At 35.4% G+C, this 19061-nt stretch overlaps 1 protein-coding gene across 3 annotated transcripts in view; it reads left to right on the top strand.

Moving 5' to 3' along the window:
- Positions 1 to 19061, top strand: part of LOC593178 (histone deacetylase 4) — an 83976-nt gene that overhangs the window by 7577 nt on the left and 57338 nt on the right. Inside the window, exons 2-3 of one of the 3 annotated variants that reach the window (XM_011662240.2) lie at positions 4793 to 4848; positions 6316 to 6446. In XM_011662240.2, the coding sequence (XP_011660542.1) occupies positions 6425 to 6446 (22 nt within the window). In that variant the 5' untranslated portion in view covers positions 4793 to 4848; positions 6316 to 6424. Of the gene's footprint in view, positions 1 to 4792; positions 4849 to 6315; positions 6447 to 13618; positions 14588 to 19061 lie in introns of those variants that run through there. The other 2 variants (XM_011662239.2, XM_011662242.2) reach the window with 2 other exon arrangements.

Below are 19061 nucleotides of genomic sequence, written 5' to 3'. Positions count from 1 at the left end.
GGAGAAAAAAACACTTTTTAAACTGTATTTTGTAAGCTCTTGTGGTGACTTTCCTTGCTTATATGATGAGTTTGCTACACACCAACACAAATTCGTAAAAAATCGAAGAAATCACCGATTTCAACGGCTTTTTTTACAGATTGGCGAGCATGAACAGGACGTAAACCTCATGTTTACATCCGGGGCACTATTGACGTAGTATTTAGCTGCGCATGGGCAGAAGGCTCTCCTGTCACGATTCATTCATGAAATGAGAAGCGCAAATCGTGGGAAGCATTGGTCAGTGCGAAGCGACTTGGCCGATAGAGGTCGGCAAAATCCCGGTGGATCTCATAGGACCAAAGGACCCTTATCGGAGCTTATCAAAACATGCCCGCAGCGTTGCGGTTAGACTTTAAACATAGAAGAAAGTAAGACATAAGAACAGGTGGTAGCTATCATTACTTTTACTACTCTTGCCGTCAAAAGTCCATTTGTATTACGTCTATGCTGCAACCATGTTGAAACCTACAAAACCAGACTTTGACACTTTTACTCGATAATCAATATTAAGATTTCTAGACCCTTTTTCGGTAACTTCAAATTTTTTCAGATCAGATGCAAAAGATAGCAATTTTGCCGTCTTTCGTCATTTTATCATAATTCCACACCCAATTTCAAAATAAAATTTTGTCACACAGTTATTTTAGGTTCCTCTTTCCATTGGTGGTATCATATTTTCGAAATTGTACTGATTTTTTTTTTAAAATTGTGGGAGTAGTCATGTCTTTGATTTTACTGAATATTACAGGTAAAGACCAGTTTTGAAAACACCCCCTCGCAAAAAATGAAATGAAATGAAAAGCTTTTATTACCAATCATGTGAAAGAATATGTTTTGACTAATACGTGATGATACAAATTTTGCTGAGAAACCGCCTACTAATTGATATTTGGTAAATTATTATATCTATTTGGACCTGATAGATATCGCGCATGTGTCGCGCACGTGTCGCGTAGTTCCATATACATCTTCCTGTATACAGGTGCTTGTAACTTTACCAAGACTGGGCCAAATTTCTGATCATTTTGATGATTCCAGAACCTTGCAGTACACACCAATACATGCTAGATGATCAACCTTTTCTTATCGATTCCACAACGTTTCTTTCACAATGCAATCGCATGACCAGAACTGGTCTTTATCTTTCAATGAAGAGAGAGAGCAAAAGAGCTAAATTTCATAAGGTGAACTAAATTCTCCAGAAAACTTGACTGTTCCCATTGCTCAATGAAGTTTGAATTCTGGGAGCCAAAACTCGATATTAATGTTAGGGTTGGTTCAAAGACGCGTAGTCTCGTAATGCTACACTCCCTTTAATAACAAATGAAATGGCGAAGTTTAAGATGGTACAAGTGTTCTACAGGTGTAAGTATTCAAAATCATGTTGCAATGTTCCTGGAACTGTGGAATGGAAGAGGATTTTGTTTCTCAAGGTTGGTAAATGAATGTTTAATCGTTTGGATACAGCACTGTTAGGTTGACACTAAAATCAGTGTTACAGTATGTGTACTTCATGTACAAATTAATGTGCGTACCGGTATAGTGCAATGTCATACCTGTATATAAATGAAGGCATACATTGTACTAGTGCTGTAGTCAAATGTTTAACCGTCCGGTATCCGACCGCCCATGGCGGGTTAAACGGAATTGGAGATATCCGTGATGTTACAGCACTACATTGTAGTACATTGTACATGTAATGGTGTTGTTTGCTATTGTTGGACTGCATACAAGTCACATGCACGTATACTGTATGTGTACATGTGCATAGAAACTGAGCCTACATGTACGTATACTTAAAGAGTACTGAATAAAGAGCAGAACTTTGCTAAAAATTAATAATGTCAAAATGTTTAGATTAAAGAAATTACTTGCAATAGCCCCATCTCTGTTGAATATGGAATGTGGTATTGAAGATTTATTTGGACCAGAACAAAAACAAAGTATCCAGGTTTTGAAGAAGTTATACAGTGGACTCTTTCTGTACTTCTCAACTTGCTAGTACAATGTAACTTGTCTCTCTTTAATAATTGTATGTTTCTTGATTTCCCTTTACAGATACTATATCCCTTTTGCAGCCAACATCAAATTCTGTAGAACTTTGCAGGAATTATATGTGACATATGTCAGAACTGTGAAATTTAAACGTTAGCAGTGTCTTAGTATTTAAATTATGCAAGGAAACCCGTTTACTTTCTAGACTTCACTGTCAGACACTATTGAGTGACTGACTGACTTCTTTTTTTCTTTGGTAATTACATACATACATAATTATGTACATAACATGAGCTGTGAAGGGTACATGGACATTTGTCTACATCAATAACCAACTTCTTGTAAAGGCCAAAATTGAACTGCAACACACAACAGAAGACCATTTGGTACTAGGGTCTGAAAATCAGACTATTTAATAAAAGGACTGCAATCCCTAAATTTGATTCAACAACTAATGGCCGTTATTTTCCCATAAAAGACATCTTCAAGCCCTTTTGTTTTGGGGGATTAAGATCTAAATAAGTATTATCTTTCAAATTCTGTTGGAATTTAACCTTTTCATTTGTTTGGCCTCCAAATGGGACATACAGTGTAGTACCTTTAAAGCCATGATTCATGTTTTACTGAAAGCCCCAAACTATTTTGCCTTAATTTTGTATTGACAGCAAACTTGGCAAGGAGATGGGTACCTTACAGTAGGTTTAGTCATATAAATCTGCCCCAGAGTATTTAATGTTAATTTTTGGACACCTTATAATCCTTCCAGATGCCTAATATCATTAAAATCTCAATTGCTTGTTCTTCGTAAAACTAAGAAATCGTGGGGGAATCAGTCATTTGTACATGCTGGACCTTAACCAATCAGTTTCTGCAAGACAGTCGTAATATTTAAAGGGTAGATTTTTTTTAAATGCCCCCAAAACCTATCTTTCCTAAATTACTTTATCTATGTGTGTACATGTACTTTTATATTTTCTAACTTATCCTAACTTTTAAGACATGTTGGCTTTAAACATGTACAGTACGTGACATTGTACATTGAAACATTAAACTGTTGCGTACAATGTGTAGGCTTACATACATGTAAACCTCTTCTTTGGCACCATGATCAGTGCATGAATCTCCAACATGACAGCATTTGTAGGCTAGCTGTAGCCATGGAGGCGAGCGAGCGAGGGAGGTTCCTAGCTTTCTATAATTTGAAGCAATTCTTGGAAGGAGTACATGTACATGCAGTACAATCAAGTGGCACATATTTTCCCTGCGGGGTGTTCAGTGCCTGATTAGAAAGCAAGCCTTGCTAGCTATCTCAAGATTGAATTCTTGCATGCTCCTAGCTTACCTACACTAAAGTACCGACCTGCATGCATGTAAGTACATGTCACCATACATACAATGCTAGCAGACAGAAGTTCATGTGAACTTTGATATAGTACACAGGAATGGCTTTAAAATCATGTTTATAAAAGTTACATTGTACAGGAGCAATACATACATGTATGTAGTATAGTATGTATTACTTCAATACTGAAGGCTAAATGTCCTATTGACATAAACAGTTTGTTTCTATACAAGTACTGAATGCTGATGATGTTGATGATGAGTGATGATGACGACGACGCTGATGATGATAATGACGGCGACGACGACGATGATGATGATGATGATGACGGCGTTGATGACAATGATGATGATGATGATGATAATGATGAATGCTTCTTGTAAAGAGACAGTAACCGACTCTGCTGGAAAGGCTTACAGCCTACAGCAGTACAGCTACATGTAAGTTAAATTGTGGCTGATACTAATTTAGTTCTCCGGGGAGAAAATCAAACTGTCGGCATGAATAATATTCTAAAGATATAAATTTAGATTTAACATTTTGAAAGAGTTTGCCTATCCCACGCGATGCTTTCTTCATTGTCTTGTTGATGATCTTACAGATTTTTATGGCCTATAAAGAATATCGTGCTCTTCAGAGGGAGTTGACTCATATTTACTGTACCTAAATCAATTAAATCTTGATTGAATTTGCATGTGCTCATTTGTAGCTCCAACAGTCTTGTTCTCTTATAAAGGGGAAGTTCACCCTGATATTGAGTAGGTTTGAATAGAAGCAGAAAAATTAAAGAAAAAGGCCAGTGAAAGTTTGAGCAAAAACTGATTAAAAATAAGAAAGCTATGAGTTTTTGAAGGTGCTATCAATCAAACACAAATTGGTAACTCTGCGACGTATCTTGCGAGGTCCCCTCCCTTTGCCCTGTACTAAAAAACTTCAAAAATTTATGTTTTTCCTTTCGAAAATGTTCAGTCATACATTCACCCTAGTCCCTCAAATATAATTATTAGAAAATATGTATTTTTTTTTAAACAACCTGTTTATGCCACATATCTATTTCGTTATCAATGATTAAGAAAATGACCGTTTATGAAATAGCCTTTACAGAGCAAATTGAATAGAGCTTGCAAGATATGTCACAGCGTTGCCAATTTGTGTTCCACTGATGATAACTTCAAAAATTCATAACTTTTCTTATTTTAAATTGGATATTGCTCAAGCTTTCTCTCTCAGTTTTCTGCTTTTATTTAAACCAACCTAATTATCAGGGGAGACTTCCCCTTTAATGAAAATGCAGTGAATACAAAGCAACTTGAGCCTGACGTATTCACAAATTAAATGTTTCTCTTTATTTTTATAACAAAGCTTGTCCGTCTTTTTCCTTTCCAATTATTTGTATATTTTTTGTGCATCAAGGGTTACATTTACACTGGAGTGATACGAGGTTCTGATTCCTTTATTGAATACATCAGGTATTTCCCCTTTTCTCTTGAATACCTGTAAACTTTATAGCCAAGCCCAAGGGTGTTGTATGGCTTCCTCCAAATTAACCGCTTCCACATTTGTACATGTAATAGATATGCTTTGGGGGAAAAACCATTTCTCAGAAATGAGTACTCTAAAATTGTCCTATTTTAGACTAAGGAATTTTAAACATTTACTTTCTAAATGACAGTAATGACTGTTCACACAAATCTAACTACCGGTATGTGGAAATAATGCTTAAAATGATGCATACAGTGTACATATGGATTATTCTTGTAATTCTTTTCCCACAAGTAAAATTACGTGCTGAAATTTTTCTCAATTGGTTACTTTCAAATGCAACAATTTTTTCAGAAAATTAAGTTTGTGCTCTCAGTCTTTTTTAGTAGGCATGTTGTCAGGGTGGTTGACATGTATGCAATGTAAAATTAGGATGTGTAAAGAGTACACTGGTTTACATGTGTGCAAAGCACAAAGTCCACGGCTTGCCTGCCTACAAGGGCTGTAACTAAGGTTATGGAACCATATTCTGATGTTTTGTCAGACACATTTTAGGACTAATAATAATATCAATTTGGTTAAGAATGAATATCAACCTAGTGCTTTTACATGTTTAAACTCATTGTGGGCCATCCTGTTGTAATACAAGTAAAACATATATGAATATGTGGTAGTCTCTCTTTGTATCTTTTCTTTTTATGTTCTAGAGATTTCAGGCGAAGCTTGATGATCATAAAGTATATGAAGCATAAAAAGTAAACATTGCTATGATTCATTTCCGTATTATGCAAACACTACTCAGACAATTTTTTGTTGCACTGACTGAAACTTTTCAATTTCATTTGTCTACCTTCATGTGTACATTATCATTGTGTAAATTTACCTTTGTGTACACTGTACATTCATTGTACATGTATTGTACATGTAGACATTGTACATGTAGACATTGTACATGTAGACATTGTACATGTAGACATTGTACATGTAGAAGTAATACATGTTTATAAGATGATGAAGCGGATCCTAATCAAATGATTGGTTGAGAGCATACATGTGACCAGGCATTTAGTTTGCCTAACACGAAATTTTACTAATGACCGGTCATTAGTAAGTACTTATGACTGGTCATTAGTAAAATCATGTTATAAAACAAACAAAACATTTTGTTCGGGCATCAGTAAAATTAGCCACACTCGATTGGTAATGTCTCTGTGATGTGGCGGATAAGCTTTCCTATTTTTTCCAACACACAAAATGACTAAAATTTTCCTTTTTCAAAAATGTATAACTGATTGACTGATGAGGGTCTTTTACTATCAACATAAATATGTTTTGAGTGTTGCCCAAAGAGTGAAGGCATTCAGGAGTAAAACAAATCAATGATAATTTTGTATGTAAGCAATGAATTGCCGATATCATTTAATGAGGTGCAAATATTCCATTTTTAATTTCAGATTTGACAGAGAAAGCAAAGCGAGGTACATGTATATTCTACAATGCGCTGTATCTATCTAAGCAGCTGAGTTTATTATCGTCTTCATAACGTTTCCAGCTCTCATCAAGATGTCCTCCTCACATCCACGTGGTAAGAACCCTTTAAATGTGCTTTACATAGGGAATGCAGGCAAAAGAAACAGATTTTGATTGGTGAACAAGCTTGTATGTATACAGTCTAATGTTAAAGGCATCATTTAACAATGTTAAATCCATACTCATACTCATTTTCCCCAATAGACTGTAGTGTTATAAAAACCATTGTTTTCCTGAACCAATAAACCTGTCTTCTTACTTCTCTTACAAACAGTGTAGATGTACATACAGTACATGTACCCATACATGTAGCTTTTATTTTATGTGACAGTTTTATTATATTTTTTTATCATGATAAGTACACTAATAATTTATTTTTTATAGCCATTTTGTTTATTTCCTTCTTGAGTTTTGAGTGCACTACAACTTGTAGGATTTTTTTTATGTACCTGTTTTGTTGTTTGTTTGATTTTTTGTTTTGTTTTGTTTACGTGCCGGTATGCTAATTATGTTGAAAGTAATTGGCTCGACAGTGACTGTAAACTAATGAATTTTGATGTACCTTGTAGGTCCGTGTCTTTAGTTAGTGTTCAAGAAACATCAAACTTCATTAGTTTATCCTACAATTCTTGTGCAGTTTCGCTATCAATACAATTGACAATTGCCTGTACCAAATACAGTAGTTTATTGTGAATTAATGGCTGGAGTACATTTTGATCTCAAGTAAAAAGTGGATGGAAATTATCCTGATTGTATGGTCGTACCTCAAATGGCTTTATCATTTTGCTGTTATTCTTTAAATTTGATTAGGATGTAAATTTAGCATTCATGATCAATAATAAGTGAAATAGTCTATAACTTTCAGTCTGAAAGTTCGACGCAAGATGTTAACTACTTGCACTTTATACTCGATCACATTTTTCTATGTCATGAGCTATTTTACCTTTATTTGAGGATTTAAGGTGAACCTTAACCTGAAACTAAACTTTGCTCTATGATGAAGGAAGAACAAGTTAGGTGTAATGGTTCCTTGGACTTGGACTCTAGTTGGAGCTTTAGATACCTTTAGCCTCCTACATGTAGTCTTCAAGCACATAATAGGGACTTTTAGATTTGCACGACGACAACATGGACGGCTACGTGTGACGTCCTTTTAAGGCACACACGTAGCAGTCCATGCAAATCTAAAAGTACCTACTTTGACTCCAATCTGACACTTTTTCACATTTCCTAAAGCTACGAGCAGAGCCTAGATCGGTCAGTATGTGGCTGTGTCAGGACAGGGATCTTTGTAGTACTGTAGGTCCATGGTCAGGATCAGCTATCCTAAATTACAGAGCCTATTGTAGTTTCATATTGAGTGACCGACAAGGGTGTGTGCCTCCAACCTAACATACCTGTATGTCCCTGCATATTAAGGCTGTGCACAACCGTGTAATGAGGTACCTGAGTACACTTTCAGGCTTACAAGTGAATACTCGAATATTTGGATGCCATGTTTTTTAAAATTTTTTAATTTGTTTTTGTTTTTGTTATGTTTTGTTTTTTGTTTTGTTTTTGCCACCACCGTAACACAGGAGCAGTATCCCAGGTTTGTCTCCGAAAACTCATGCAATTTTACTTCGAGTTACAGTTGAAGGCGCCAATTTAATAATACTATTTTGAAAACCAAAGATGGCAGAATAATCCATTTTCCTCCGAGTCCAAACAGAAATCCGGACATTTGGTCCCAGTTTCTGAGTGGTGAGTTTGACCGTGATTGAGCTGGGAAACATTTTTACCGACGGTACCATGCCAGCGGCAGGCCTGGGCAGTGCCAGATGATCGGGATTTTTTTTTTTTTTTTTTTTTGCGGCCGAATATTCGAGTACGAAATATCGTACTCGAGTAGTTGTCAACAGTGCGGGTACTCGAGCATTCGACTACTCGTCGCAGCCCTACTGCATATAGATGTATATAGTGGTACCTTACTGAGCTGGGTGGCTCTCTTCAGTCCATAGCTATTACCAGTCTCATTCCCTTCTATAACACTCATACAGTAGTAATGCAAACATGGAAACAGAACATTTCTTCTCTTGCAGGCTAGACACATCTACTCCCTAATATCTAATCTCCAATATCTCATTCATACCTGAGCAATAACATTCATTTAGAAGGAATGCAAACATGGATACAAAACAACTCTTCTCTTACAGGCTACACACATAGACACCTATATCTAATCTTTTATCTCATTACCTGAGCAATAACTTTCATTTAGTTGGAATGCAAATAGATCAAACCATGCTATGGTAAGACTGAAAACACAGATGGGTGTTTAGACAGACCTTCATTGATAGTGTGTTACACTGTAGGTCCATGGTTGTAACAGGGAGGTGGGATTGTAATAACCATCTTGGAAAACCATTGATGTGCATGGGTTTTTTTCTTCAATGGTCTGGTCATCACATCTACATCTATGATTGAGACAGAATGATCCAAGACCACAATGTCTGGCATCAGATGATACTGTGTTCGTACATCAGATGATAGTGTGTTCGTACATCAGATGGTAGTGTGTTCATACATCAGATGGTAGTGTGTTCATATATCAGATGGTAGTGTGTTCATACATCAGATGGTAGTGTGTTCATATATCAGATGATAGTGTGTTCATACATCAGATGGTAGTGTGTTCATACATCAGATGGTAGTGTGTTCATACATCAGATGGTAGTGTGTTCATACATCAGATGGTAGTGTGTTCATACATCAGATGGTAGTGTGTTCATATATCAGATGGTAGTGTGTTCATACATCAGATGGTAGTGTGTTCATACATCTGATGGTAGTGTGTTCATACATCAGATGGTAGTGTGTTCATATATCAGATGGTGGTGTGTTCATACATCAAAACATTTCTGTGTAGGCCTAGCTATTTTGATACTGTCAGGTCCATTATTATCCCCCCCCCCCAAAAAAAAAATGATCTGGGCATTTCTTTATGCAATATTACTTGTTTTTTTAATGTATACAAATTTATTTATATGTTTTTAATTGAGAAATATGAAAACAAATGGGTGTCGATATTTGAAAATTAGATGTACACTGTACATCTAGGCCCAACATTGTAGATTATAAAGTAATAGTAATGATGATACAACAGCACTGATAATAAAGGCAAAAACAAACAGCTTTTTTTTTTCTCTCGCTATAATGTACAAACCGTTTATTTTCTTGAAGGTGCATATAAAACCTGGCCTGGGCATATTGGACATGAGGAAATCAATTTTTGGGGAGATAAAATAGAGAATTAATGGTTAATGGATAGTCGGGGAATAAATGTAGCAAACTCAATTTTTTTTTACAAATATCACCCAAACCAATTTGCCTTAATTGTCAATCGGATAGTGATCGTTTTGTATGCTATGACTTTTTTAATTGTATTAGTTACCAGTATCTTATTTCCTCAACTCGAACTGGTTTTGCATTGCTCATGCCTGAAAGTAAGCATCAATCTAAGTACACAATATTGTGGGAATTGTTCAGAAACAAGAAAGTAAGGAAATGTTTGGTCTGTCATGCTAAATTGGACTTCCCCTATGTGTATGTATGTACATGTAGGACTATGTATTAGAGATTATGATGACAGCCTCCTAATTGTAGTATGACATGCACTCTGTACATACAAATGTACACATGTACATGTATACATGTACACAATGTAGGCCTACATCTCCTACTGAAGAGGCATAGTCAACATTATTTCATGCCGGGTTGCAGTTCTAGGCTTTTATTTGATTTGATTAAGTAAACCGATGACCATTGTTGACTGTAGCATCTTGTTTTGGTTTTGGTGATAAAAGCAATATTATATCTGTCAATTTACAATTTATATTTTGCGTTTGTTTGGTGCTCACTGTTTCTATATATGAAGTAACATTATAGCGATGTGACGTCACTGTAGCTCTATTTTTGACCGCCAATGGTTGTCTGTAAAATATTCCAGTGGTTTGGAGCAAATTGTTGTTTTTTGTTGGTGACGTTGGAGTACCTGGGGGCTGAATTACCAGGTACAGCTAGTAGAGTAGCTATTTTTGTCTGAGCCATCTCGTATTAATCCCAGCTCTTCTCATGTCTGAAAAGGTCATAGCTTGCTGTGTATAGTATGTACAGGTCTAGTCTTTCAACAGATGCACCTCTCAATGCTTAACATGTGCTCAAATAAAAATGTTCAGCTCAATTATTCATTTGTTATGCTACCCAATAGAGATAGCACTTGTACGAATGACCCCCAAATATCCATACATCATTTAAACATGGAGAAAACCAACTTTGCACATTTTAGAATATCACTGCCAAAATAATGGAGATGCTTCATAAATACCTTTTGTTTTTCAAGATGGTTATTCAATTTACATGCAATAAGAAGCAAGCAAACCAATAGAATTTATCTACAAAATACTACACAACTTTACATGTACAGTAGGTAAACTTATAGTTAAATACAAGTTGAAATTCACCAATTGACAATCATTTGACAATGAGTTACAAGATGGTATTCCTAAACTGTAGAACATCTCAACTGTTTTGAGTAAGATTTTGTCATATTTCCCATATGAAGACAGTAAACGAATGAAATATTTGCCAAATGGAAGGTTACATTTGTAAGTTAGCTACACATCATACATACAGTATCTTTTGTTCTTGATATTGACTTCAAGTGCACCAAGGGGAGCCGTGTTGGTATATTCAAACTCGGAGCTTCAATATCAAATATATCTTTACAAAGAGATATTGCATTTTAAATACACTCCCAGCCAACACTGCAACAGTGTCTTGTTGGAATAAAGGGCATGCACAGAACCCAAGACAGACTCGGGTTCCATGCGAGCCCCTATAAACAGGGTTTCAAGTTATCCTTTATTTCCTTTTATTCTTATTTAAACCGTTTACTAATATACAATAACAGTCCTGTAAAGATTTTCAAAGGTTGATTTCATACATTATAGCTATACACAATTTTGTTCAGGTGATTAACACACTTTAAAGGTGCTTGTCTGTTTCTCTCCCTGTGTACCTGAATGTTTCGCTGTGTGTCTTACTGTACATGTATCTGTGTCTATGTTTTTTTTTCTTTATAATTCAATTACACTTTTGTCTGTCTTTTACTTTTAACTTTATACAAGATCCAATCCTTATTTGTTCAATTAAAAGAGTTCATATCCATAGACTATTATTTCAGGCACTTGTTTCTTACTTTCTTTCTATCTTGCGCTGTCTGTATCTATCTCTGAGCCATTATCTGCTCAGGACTGAGCTTTGCTAGCTAGCTGCATTGCCCTGGCCTGGATGCTTCCCCAGCCCAGCACTCAGAAGAGAGAGGCAGCCAGCTAGCTAGCTAGCGGTTGGTTGGTCGCTTGTAGGAGCGCCTGCAATATAATTAGTGGCTAAAAATAGCACTGGTTTATTAAGCTCATAACTGAGACACGACGGAGATACAGAAATAGTAACACATGCAAGAAACCCAGGGGCCAGCCAGGCTAGTGCATTAATATCGGTTATACTTCCCTGTCTTGTTTGCTCTCTACATGCCATTTGACTAATTCACTCTGTTATAAAGCCATTTGTATGCATGCATTGAACCAAGCCCCAATGAAGTTGAATAATTTGTGTGAATATGAAATAAACTATTAGTATATATGTATATATATGTACAGATGTATACAGTACATGCATATCTTTTGAAGGAGGTGCCCAGGGAAATGCAAGTACATGCATTGTATATATATTTAATGTAACTTGTGTTCAGCCTGTAGTGATGTTAGGGATATGATTTACATTTACATGTAAATCTCAGTGACATTGTATGACAATATTTTGTCCATCTTCTTCCCTTCTTTCAGAAGAAATTCATCCAGAATCAAGTAAATCTTCTAAATTGTTTTGCATCTCAAGTTCTGCTTTTTAACTCTGCATATATCTTTCCCTGGAAATTGCCTGCATTTAAGGAGATGCATGTGTAACAATATCATTCAAAATTGTCACCCAGCACCACAAGACGATAACAAGTCACCATAATTTTTTTTCAGGTAAGGTTTGATTCCAGAAGAGGAAATTCTTAGATTTAGAATTATATATTACTTATCACAATCAGATATTCCTAACAGAATTAAAAAAGAGAAGAAATCCAGTCCCAAAGAACATTGCTTGAGAGAAAAGGTCTGTATTGTAGAAGCACTGGACCAGACTCCCAAGATATTGTACTAGGGGACGAAAATAGAAATCTATAGAAATTATTGTGAAAGGATTATCAGATTGTCATGAAACTTGGCATGCTAATTATATTCTTTAGTTGGTGTAGTCTCCATGCAATTAACACCTTACTCTGTTTTATAGTAATATGCAGTCCTGGTTTTAGGAGATCAAAATATATAGACCTGTCTTCATCTGCTTGAGTTTGCAAAATAACCTGCTATTTTAACTATCCAGATCACAAATTAACAAGTTAATTTGCGTCTTCATCAGCCCGCAGTTGCAATTAGCGGGACATTTGGTCGAGAAAATATCCCAAGAAATCAATATCTGGTTTCCAAAATATCCCGCTATATGGGAAATAACAAGCTAATTTGCGCCATACGCATCATAAATAAATTAAAAACTACTGGTACTACAAGATAAATCAAGATCAGACAAATATATATATATATATATACAGTGTAGGTCTACGAAACACTGCCAAAGTACAGTTTCTTATATTGGTTGGTGCTTCAAAATATGACATAGAATATTGGTATACGCTTTCCAGAATGCTAAAACTAAAATTGACCATCTTGACCAAATACACCTTTGTTGAGCTCTAACTGAAACATACACCATGCAAATTTTTGGAGGGTTTAATTAGTTGTGGTTGGGCTTAGAAATCAAGCCAAAATTAGATTTTGATTTGTTTGTGGTTCCATTGAGTCTGAAGACTTGCATTGAATAGAAATGTTTGTTTTCATCATGGCAAGCACAATGTACACATCTATAGAACAGCAGGTTTCATATGTTTACTGTTACATATGATAACATACAATGTACATGTACTAAGTGAAAGTTCTTTTATAGTTTCCGATATCTGTTTCAACCCCAAAACTCATTCTTACATGTAGTCTTCAAGACATTGCTTCATGTAGACAACAGCATGCATGTTTACCAGTTATTTAGTTGGTGCTGCCTACATACATTTTATTCTGAACTCTTTTGTCCTGAAGCATAGTGTACTGTATACATTATACTTCATACTGCTATTTATTCACATTAACAAACGTCATTGTATAATCCTGTTTTTGTTTTACTGAGAGATATTATGTCCTCGTTAATCTGTTGAAATTCTTTATTTGATTGAAAATGACAGTCTATTTATAGTGGTTGTAGGGGGCTCTTTTGGTGAATGATTTAGATTAGAGACTATTTATATCTTTCACACCAACTCTGCTTTTGTCAGGGAGTCAGTCAGCTGATTCATTGGTTTAGCTCAAGGGAATTAAGTCTAAAAATACTTGCAATGAGTGGAGCAAACTCAGCAAAGCTTCTTGTTCCTGCATACGCTGCTGCTTCTACTGATCGTATCATCAGGGTAATGGATGGCCAGCCATTTTCTTCTTGTCTCTTTCTAGACTAAAGCAGAGGACATCCTCTTCCTCCCATGATATATTTATAGCAAAGAAACTACTGCACCCTTAGTTGCCTTGCCATTGAAGAGTGTGTGTGTCTTCTCTGATCCTGCTCAGTTCCCTCTCAGTCGCTCTCTCAGTCTAGGAGGTGATGTTCTGCAGAGAGTAGATAGATTGTGCCTGCCTCTTTGTAGTCTTGTGGGAAGCACTCTTCAAAGTCTTCTGAAAACACTATTTCCTCCCGAGGATGTCTGACTATTTCTGAGTATGAGAGACATTGCTACATTTTTGGTCAGTTCTTAAAAAGGAGCGCTCAATTTATCAAGGATTCTAAACTTTGATGCATACCTAGTCGGACTGTACTTTTAGATAGCCCAGTCTTAGCTTAACTTCCACACCTTGTAGGGTAGGAGAAGGTTTAGTTTTGGATACATTCATTGATTTAATATTAGTAGCTTCAACCAAGTGGAACTAGTATACCGAGTCCACTTGGAGAGATTGTAATTTGACTCAAACTGAAAAAGGACGAACGTTTCTCTTTGAAAGTCACATTGACAGGGTAAGTAGCAATGTTACATCAAAATTTCTGTGGAAAAGTACATTGTGTTTGAATAAGGATATCAAAACCCTTTAGAATCAACATTAGCATAAGAACTTCACTATATACTGAGAAAATTACAAGATGTTTGCCTTGCATGAGAACAATGGCTGCCGGCCTTTCATGAAAATACAATGGCTATCTGTCAACCTTATGAGTGAGTCGTGCAGTGCATTTATTCAAAGCAGACTTATTATTTTGTTTTATTATACTCCATCACAGAAAGTTGCTTATTTAAGATCGACAGCCATATTTAATTATTTAAACTTCCTTATTTCAAAGTGATTATCGAAAACGCTTGATACAAACAATATGCTCCTGACACTCATATATACTTTCAGTATGAATTGTCTGTGAAAATATATTATAAGGACAAACCTCCACACTTATTTGTAAAATCTCCTAAATTAAAAACAGGATATTTTACTATTAGTACCGGTATTACTTAGTCTTAGATTATACATGTAGCTGTGGATAGTGTTAGTGTTTTTATCCATTTTGAATTTCATCCAAAAGAATTGATGGGCCTACTTTTGCTTTAAGCTGATTTATTTCTGGGATCAAAATTATGAGATATATTTGAATACTTTGTTAGTGCTTGTATAAAAAAATCATTGGTCATTGAATATTGTTGCTACACAATGTACTTGTAAGTTAGTATATTTCACACAAGATATACATAATCGGCCCTTTGTTCATGGACATTTCTATTAACAATTTTATAAGTTCTAAAACACAATGACGCTGAAAGAGATTTTTCTCACAAAGTTCATAACAAGCTCAAGAAATCTTAAAAATTCTATACAAAAGAATTTAGGGAAAAAATAAGGATATGTCCATTAGGCCTAGTGCCCATATGATGTGACAGAAATCCTACTTTTCATGTAAAATCCTGAGAATGTTCATGAAAACAAAATAATAAATTTGATATAGATGGTCAACCAAACTGGCTTTATTACTGAACATACTATCTCACTGGTTAAGGTTGAATTTAGTATTATCTGTATTGAGTACTTGTTGAACAGGAAATCAAAACTATGATGTACCTCAAAATAGATCTAAAGGGTACTTGGTTTGAAGGACATTTTGATATCTAGTTTTTCTTCTGTTTTTGTAATTGCCAAACAGATTTGCAGATGTACATGTACATGTACATCTAGGCCACTATTGTGTTTAAGTCGGTTTTATTCTACGTATACTTCCACTAAAAAATCTTTGAACTTACAGATAGTCATTCTCATCTTTAGGTCAATATACTGTGCCAAGAAATTTGCATATTTTCCTCCTGAAATGTTTCTTAAAAAAAAAATTGATTTTAGCTCAATAAATGCACTTGTTATAGAGGGAATAATATTTTGTTCTTGGATAATGGATACTATTAGTTGTGATATAACATGATCTTCCAAAGGATTTTGAATAGCTCTAGCGACCACAAGCAGCACACTATGCATTCTCTTTGTATTCTATTTTCTCTTATTTTTCCGTTATATTTTCTCTGAGTGATTTAAAAAGAAGGTTGAGTTCTGGGAAGAGGTGAAAAATAATTTGTGAGCATTACTCATTCTTATTATGTAAGTGTGGAAGAACATCAGTTAAGACATGTTCCCTGAAAAGCATGGCTCTTCAAATGCCTTCATATTCTAAATATGCATGTAACATTGTAAAGATCGGGGGTGGGGGGGGGGGGGGCGGCTTTTTACGCCACGTGTTCATGTAGTCCCATATACATCTTTCTGTGCAAGTGTTTGTAACTTTACCAAGACTTGGCCAAATTTCTTATCATTTTGATGATTTCAGAACCTTGCAATACACACAAATTCTTATATATGCTAGATGATCAACCTTTTCTGGTCGGTTCCACACCGTTTCTTTCACAATGCAATCGCATGACCATGCAGAACTCAACTTCATCTTTAAGTGATGTCTCATCCTCATAGATGTCCTCCCCACCTTTTCGCTTGATATTATCAGAATTGTTATTATTTTCTATAGCAACCAAAAACATTGAAATATATCACAGCAGTTTCATTTATTGCAAGTGTATATTTATAATTTTGGTTGTCACATTGTTGTTTTTGCCTTGACCTATAAGCATACTACAGAGAGCAGGGTTATAAATAGATCTTATCTGTTCTTATCAGATAGAATTTCCACTCAAATGCATGAACTACAGTATGGCAAGAACCCCTTTGTTTGATTATATTGCTGCTATATATATCTGTGAATTAAATTGTGGACTGCACAAAGCTCTACAATACTATTCATAAAGCATTTATCTACAAATGCTATGCCTGCTTTTTGTTGTTGTTGCTCTAATAAAATACCATCTTTGCATGTTTGAAGTGAGCTGTGTAGTATAGATTTATCACAGGAGGATGCTTGATTTCTTTAGAGAGAATATACTCCTTTCATGTATATATTTCATTGAGATGAATGCCATGATTATGCTGCCATAATTTGGAATTCCACACTGATATTTAATAAGTTAGTTTTAATAGAAGCAGAATAATGAGAGAAACAGGGCAGGGAAAGTATGAGCAAAACAGATTTAAAAAATGAAAGTAATTATATATATATGAAGGTGCGATCAATCGAACACAAATTGGCAACCCTGTTACATATCCTTTTTTTTTGGGGGGGGGGGGTAAAACTAATACCTACATGTAGCCTTCACTCACACAAAGTTGCTAAATATTGATTTTCAAGAATACTTGATACTTTTCTGTCTTTCTCAGCAAGTTTTGGATGGCTGCCATTCTGCACAGCACACGCTACGATAAATCATATTTACGCCAAGAGATGGCGCTGCTCAGATTAATTTTTTGTTGTTGTTGCCGCAAGCCAGTTTTGTGTTCATAAACCCATGCGTGGAAGGACCTTTATTTAACTGCGAGGACAAGGTGCAGTTGAAGGTGCTGATTTGTGCTTGAGACCTTGTCACAAATAATAGTAACATGCAATAATATTGTTTTTCAAACGAAAGATGACTGACAAAAATCTGGACATTGGCAGCTAGTTTGGTTCTGTATAGTTTCTGAATGGTGAGTCGACACCCCGTGTATGATTGAGCTGGGAGACATTTTTACTCATGGTGCCATGCCGGTGCTCTTTCGAGTTTTGGGCACGGGTGAATGAACATCGCTGGAAGGGCATAAATCAACATTTAAAAAAACAACCCCAAAACAACATGGCGGCAATGTACACGTGTACGATAAATCCGACAAGTGTAGTTGTCATACGTACGGGATGAGTACACGGATCATCCGAGTCCACGTCGCAGCCTTAATAAATATATTCAATTAAGAAAATGTTCAATCATACTTTCACCCTAGATATAGTTATTGCATAAATATATTTTACCCCTGTATGAAACAAGTCTATATTCCATCATCAATAACTAAGAAAATGAAAGTTTACAAAATTGTGTATACAGAGCAAATTGGAGAGGAGCTCACAAGATATGTCACATGCAGTGTTGTCAATTAGTGTTTCATTGATGACAAATTCCAAATATTATAACTCTCCTACTTTTAATTGGATATTGCAAACTTTAACTAATTTGTTTCTCCCATTTTCTGCCTTTATTAAAACCAAGATAATATCAGGTAGACCTCCCCTTTAAAAAAAATATTTAGTGGTGATTAATATCTCAAATGATTTGTTAAAAGTTCATTTTTGTAACAGAATGTAGAAGAAAAAAATTAGTTCAGTGAATTAGACCATGTTTGTAACATACAGTAGCATAATCATGTTTGTACGGCTATAATTTATTAAAAAAATAACTTACATGATTTTCATTTTGATATGGTACAATGTACATCAGTATCATACTGTCTACATGTGTACATGTACTTGTACTACATTGAATCATGGCTACCATATTTTTGGCTGTTATTTCAACATTGTATGCAGGTCACAGGCAGATGTCATGCCAAATAATTGTGAAAAGCAATTTATTTTGCCAAGAAAACGAGTTGCTTCGTTCCTGTAGTGTGACTAATAGAAAAGTGATTCAGCTAAAAACTGTATGAGGAATCCATACATATACATTTACACTGTAGGTATAGATGAACAGTTTACTTGTCTATTTTTGGTTGTGACAAAAACTAAATCCTAAGCCAAGAAGATTAGAACAGGAAGATAGAGAATGTCCTGGAATATTCTCTCATATTCTAAAGTTGGCAAGTTTAGCTATTTCTTTACCATGTAAAATTGTTTTATATACCTGGCACTTGATACTTGATACTTAATCCTCTACCCCCTCCCCCCCCCCCCCAGATAAGCAAATAGTTACAGTACATCCAATATACATTATGCCCAAGATATATTTGGGTCTAATTTATCCAAGAGTATTTTACAAGTAAATCAAGAGCGTTTTACAATTATGTAAGCCCTCTAACAGTTTGGCTTCTGTTCTTGTATTTGTTCTTTTCCT

This window comes from Strongylocentrotus purpuratus, unplaced genomic scaffold (genome assembly GCF_000002235.5).
Source record: "Strongylocentrotus purpuratus isolate Spur 01 unplaced genomic scaffold, Spur_5.0 spur5_scaffold_19, whole genome shotgun sequence".
Classification (NCBI taxonomy): domain Eukaryota; kingdom Metazoa; phylum Echinodermata; class Echinoidea; order Camarodonta; family Strongylocentrotidae; genus Strongylocentrotus; species Strongylocentrotus purpuratus.
This window is presented reverse-complemented; position numbering and strand designations above follow the sequence as displayed.